At 29.9% G+C, this 5,047-nt stretch overlaps 2 protein-coding genes across 2 annotated transcripts in view; one reads left to right on the forward strand and one right to left on the reverse strand.

Annotated features, from left to right (window-relative positions):
• The window catches only part of LOC111683141 (serine/threonine-protein kinase unc-51), a 36,288-nt gene that overhangs the window by 10,290 nt on the left and 20,951 nt on the right, over positions 1-5,047 (forward strand). The gene's annotated exons all lie outside the window — the stretch shown is intronic.
• Positions 1,803-5,047, reverse strand: part of LOC111683147 (toll-like receptor 3) — an 8,444-nt gene continuing 5,199 nt past the window's right edge. Inside the window, exons 3-8 of the mRNA XM_046953044.1 lie at positions 4,193-4,380; positions 3,870-4,123; positions 3,533-3,808; positions 2,327-2,660; positions 2,107-2,265; positions 1,803-2,041 (exon numbers count right to left, since the gene is read on the reverse strand). Coding sequence (XP_046809000.1) covers positions 1,878-2,041; positions 2,107-2,265; positions 2,327-2,660; positions 3,533-3,808; positions 3,870-4,123; positions 4,193-4,380 — 1,375 coding nt within the window. The 3' untranslated portion in view covers positions 1,803-1,877. The remainder of the gene's footprint in view (positions 2,042-2,106; positions 2,266-2,326; positions 2,661-3,532; positions 3,809-3,869; positions 4,124-4,192; positions 4,381-5,047) is intronic.

The raw sequence follows: 5,047 nt of genomic DNA on the forward strand, positions 1-5,047 counted from the left end.
TGAACTAGAACAGAACTAGAACTGAACTAGAACTGAACTAGAACTGAACTAGAACTGAACTAGAACTGAACTAGAACTGAACTAGAACAGAACTAGAATTGAACTAGAACAAAACTAGAACAGAACTAAACCAGAACTAGAACAAAACTGAACTGGGACTGTAGTACAACTGAACTAGAACAGAATCAGATCAAACCTGATCTAGAACTGAACTATAACGTAACTAGAACAGAATTAGAACAGATCTAGAACTGAACTAGAATATAACTGGAATAAAACTAGAAATGAACTAAAAAATTATAAACAATATTATAGACTTGACTATGGAATAGACTATATACTAGAGTATTCTATAGTATATCTAAAATTTAGTCTATAGTTTAGTCTACTGTCGAGTCTATAATCCAGTCTATCGTTTAGTTTATGGATTAGTGTATAGTCTGGTCTATAGATCAAACTTTAGTGCTGTCTATACTCTAAAGTGTCAATTGCATTAATGAGTGTAATCAATCCTATAGAATTTATACATTCTAAGAAAATTGTTCTTTTGCCATAATAATAAACCTTTGCACTTTTGTTTTTATAAGATAAAACTATTTATTAATTATTTAAAATATTACAAAGAACTAAATAATAGTTATAGAAAAGACTAGTTGTTTTACGAACCACAAAACTAAAAAGAAACACAATACATAAAGACAAAGAGAATATACACTTATAAAAGGAAAGAATTTTTTTTTACTTAAATGCTAGTTTTTCTATAATATAAATTTAACTTAATATTAAAAGAAAAACCTTTGCAACTTTTGATTATAATTTAATTAAATTAATTGTAACAACAATTACTAAGCAGACAATAGAATGTATTTGGCAAGTGTGTTTGCTTTTTTGCTTAAATGGAAAAATTTTACTTTTTATTGTTTGAGTTTGTGGGATCATCATTCATTATGTTTGTTCGTTTAGAAAATATATACACAGAGTAGTCTGGACTATAGAGTTTTCTATAATCTGGGCTATAGAGTTGTCTATAGTCTGAACTATAGAACTATGGAGTTGTCTGCAGTCTGGACTATAGAGTTGTCTATAGTCTGGACTATAGAGTTGTCTATAGTCTGAACTATAGAACTATGGAGTTGTCTGCACTCTGAACTATAGAGTTGTCTATAGTCTGGACTATAGAGTTGTCTATAGTCTGAACTATAGAGTTGTCTATAGTCTGGGCTATAGAGTTGTCTATAGTCTAAACTATAGAGTTGTCTATAGTCTGGGCTATAGAGTTGTCTATAGTCTGAACTATAAAGTTGTCTATAGTCTGCACTATAGAGTTGTCTGTAGTCTGGACTATAGAGTTGTCTATAGTCTAGACTATAGAGTTGTCTATAGTCTGGACTATAGAGTTGTCTATAGTCTGGACTATAGAGTTGTCTATAGTTTGGACTTTAAAGTTGTCTATAGTCTGCACTATGAAGTTGTATATAGTCTGGACTATAGAGTTGTCTATAGTCTGAACTATAAAGTTGTCTATAGTCTGGACTATCAAGTTGTCTATAGTCTGCACTATAGAGTTGTCTATATTCTGTACTATAGAGTTGTCTATAGTCTGGACTATAGAGTAGTCTATAGTCTGGGCTATAGAGTTATCTATAGTCTGGACTAAAAAGTAGTCTCAAGTCTCGACTATAGAGTAGTCTATAGTCTCTACTATAGAGTAGTCTATAGTCTGAACCATAGTGTAGTCTATAGTCTGGACCATAGTGTAGTCTATAGTTTGGACTATGGAGTAGTCTACAGTCTGGACTATGAAGTTGAACAAAAATTTGTGTTGATTTAAAAAGTTTAATTAAATTCTAACTTAATTATTTAAATTTATAAATAAACTAAGTTAACTTATTTAAAGGAATCTCCTCACCGGGAGAACCTGCTTCTGTTGTTTTTTCATCTAAAGGTTTTTTGGTGCGACAGCATTTTGTCTTAATGCCACCCACATCTTTGCGGCAGATGATGCCAATGATAATGCCAATAACAGATATAACCATAAGACCTGGCGTGATAAAGAAAATTATATTATTTAAAGAAATAATTATCTATTATTTTGGTCATCTTTACCTATTAACATGAAATTAATGGCTTCTTGTGAAATGGGTACTTGATAGGGTTTTTCCGGATCTTCTCCGGATGGTGGCACTACTCCCGCCTGCAAGACATCATCAGTGTTATTGGAAAATTCAGCTGCCAGTGTTTGATTAGAAGACATAGTGGAAGTTTCTATAAAAATATGAATAAAATCCATTGAATTTAATTTTTTCTTCAACTTTCTTCCACTTACCTTGTTTCTTAGTTTGTTTAGTTTTATCTAGTTGTTTGCTATCTGTCGCTTTCAATTCTCTGTCTTTATCTGCCTTATTTCTTTTCTTAATCTCTTCCTCTATTTCCAATTCTAATTTGGGTTTTTTATAAGGCGGTTCCGTGGCCAAGATTAAACTTTCATTGTAGGTTGCACCCAAAACCAATTCATAGCAACTAACATCGAAATGTTTAAAACCAATATTATCGATAAATTTCAAGAGATTGCATAGCTCTTCCGTACTGTGGGCATCCAATTCGGGCAGACGTAGCTTAATCAAGTTTTTCAGCGGTACAAATGCTTTTGTATTGATTTTCTACAAAAAAAAAAAAAAATAATAATAAATCCAAAAACATAAAGAATAACAAGAAAATAAGTAATAAATGCGAACACGAGAAAAAAATAAACATAATAAAACCAAATAAACACAAGAAAATAAAATGTCAAAATTATAGGGGAGTAAACATATTGGAAAAAAGCTTATTGTTTAAACAGTAAAGCAAAAGCTTAAAAAAGAAAAGCTTTTATCAAATACGCACAAGTGAGAAAACAAAAGAGTATTGCCATATTAAATTTTCATGTAAATGGCAACATTAATAAGAATAACCGTTATAATTGAATGCACATGAATAAAACTTAGGGAAATAAAAAAAATTATCGATTATTGTCGACAGAAAAACAATAGAAAATTAAACTAGAACTGAAGTAGAAACGAACTAGAACTGAAGTAGAAACGAACTAGAACTGAACTAGAACTGAACAAGAACTGAACTAGAACTGAACTAGAACTGAACTAGACCTGAACTAGAACTGAACTAGAACTGAACTAGAACTGAACTAGAACTGAACTAGAACTGAACTAGAACTGAACTAGAACTGAACTAGAACTGAACTAGAACTGAACTAGAACTGAACTAGAACTGAACTAGAACTGAACTAGAACTGAACTAGAACTGAACTAGAACTGAACTAGAACTGAACTAGAACTGAACTAGAACTGAACTAGAACTGAACTAGAACTGAACTAGAACTGAACTAGAACTGAACTAGAACTGAACTAGAACTGAACTAGAACTGAACTAGAACTGAATTAGAACTGAACTAGAACTAAACTAGATCTAGAATTAAACTAAAACTGAACTTGGACTAAACTAGAACTCATCTAGAGCTGAGGAAGTTACGACTTACCTTATTAAAATCATTCAAATCTATTCTTAATGCCGTCAAAGATGAAGTATTCTTAAAAGTTTCATCATACAGCTCCGTCCAAGAACAATTACGGCAATTCAATTCCAACAGAGAAGGTTGATTTAGGAATGACTTATGATCATTTAAAACTATGGAATTATTACTTAAATCCAATAAACTTAAATCCGAAGCACCCGTAAAGGTGTCCGGATGTATAGAGGTTAAATAATTATTTGACAATTTTAATCTTTGTAAACGAGGTAAATCCACAAAGACCTGGAAAAGAAAAAAAATATTAGATTTCTATTTTAAGACATTTGAGATCAAAATTTCTTACCTCTTGTTCCAATTTCTCTATATGATTATAATTTAAATTGATTTCTTGCAATTTTGAACGATGTGCAAAATCGGTTTTCTTAATTTCTTGTATTTCATTATGACTTAAATCTATAATGGCTGCAGTTGTGGGTATATCGCGTGGTATTTCCTTGAGACCAGCATTTGAGCATTTAATATATTTGAAATCTTCCAAACAAAAACAGACTTTCGGACAGCTGGGCTCAATTACATGATTATTACGTTGAGGGATGTCTGTTCAGAGAGTTAAGAGTGAAATTTATTTTTGTCTTAAAAGATTTTTTATTAAAAATTAATAATTACCTAATAAATTAAATATGAATGAAGATGATTTTGTGGTTGTTGTTATTGGATTTATACTACTAGGTGTAGATGCTTTACTTTTGGTATCTTCTGTATCATCATAATAATCATCATCGTAACTATCATGATATTCATCATCATATGCAGAGGTTTCATTTGTAACGGGTGCAGCTCTGGTGTGATAGAAACTATAAAGGGAAAATATAAAGAAAATGTTAAAAATTTTTAAAAAATTGTAAGAAATTCAAAATTTTTTGAATTTATTAAAAAAACACTTTAAATACAAATTTTAAACGGAAATTTCTTAATAATTATTTTTAAAATCCTTTTAATCTACAATTTCAAAACTGTCTATCATGTATAATAGTTTTAATTAAATAATCTTCTTATTTCTTATTCAGTTTTTTTCTTCTAATTTATGGAAAATAAAACATTCCCTTGTTATGAATAAAAAATGTTTCGAAAATAATTGTTAAAACAATTAAATAAAAATTTATTTACTGAATTAATTGCTAAATTATAAATAGAATTTTATAAATATTAAAGTCCAAAGTTAAGACTGATAAATGACTACGTCATTTTTTTTAAACTACAATAGGGGAAAAGGTATTTATTTTATAAATTCACGATTTGATTGTTCAATTAAAACGTTTTTTTTTAAATATATTTTTTCAAATTAACTCTTTTTAGTTCAGTTCTAGGTCTGTTCTAGTTCATTTCAGTTCAGTTCTAGTTCAGTTCTAGTTTAGTTCTAGTTCTGTTCTAGTTCAGTTCTAGTTCAGTTCTAGTTCAGTTCTAGTTCAGTTCTAGTTCAGTTCTAGTTCCGTTCTAGTTCAGTTCTAGTTCAGTTCTAGT

The sequence above is a fragment of the Lucilia cuprina genome, chromosome 5, assembly GCF_022045245.1.
Source record: "Lucilia cuprina isolate Lc7/37 chromosome 5, ASM2204524v1, whole genome shotgun sequence".
NCBI lineage: Eukaryota > Metazoa > Arthropoda > Insecta > Diptera > Calliphoridae > Lucilia > Lucilia cuprina.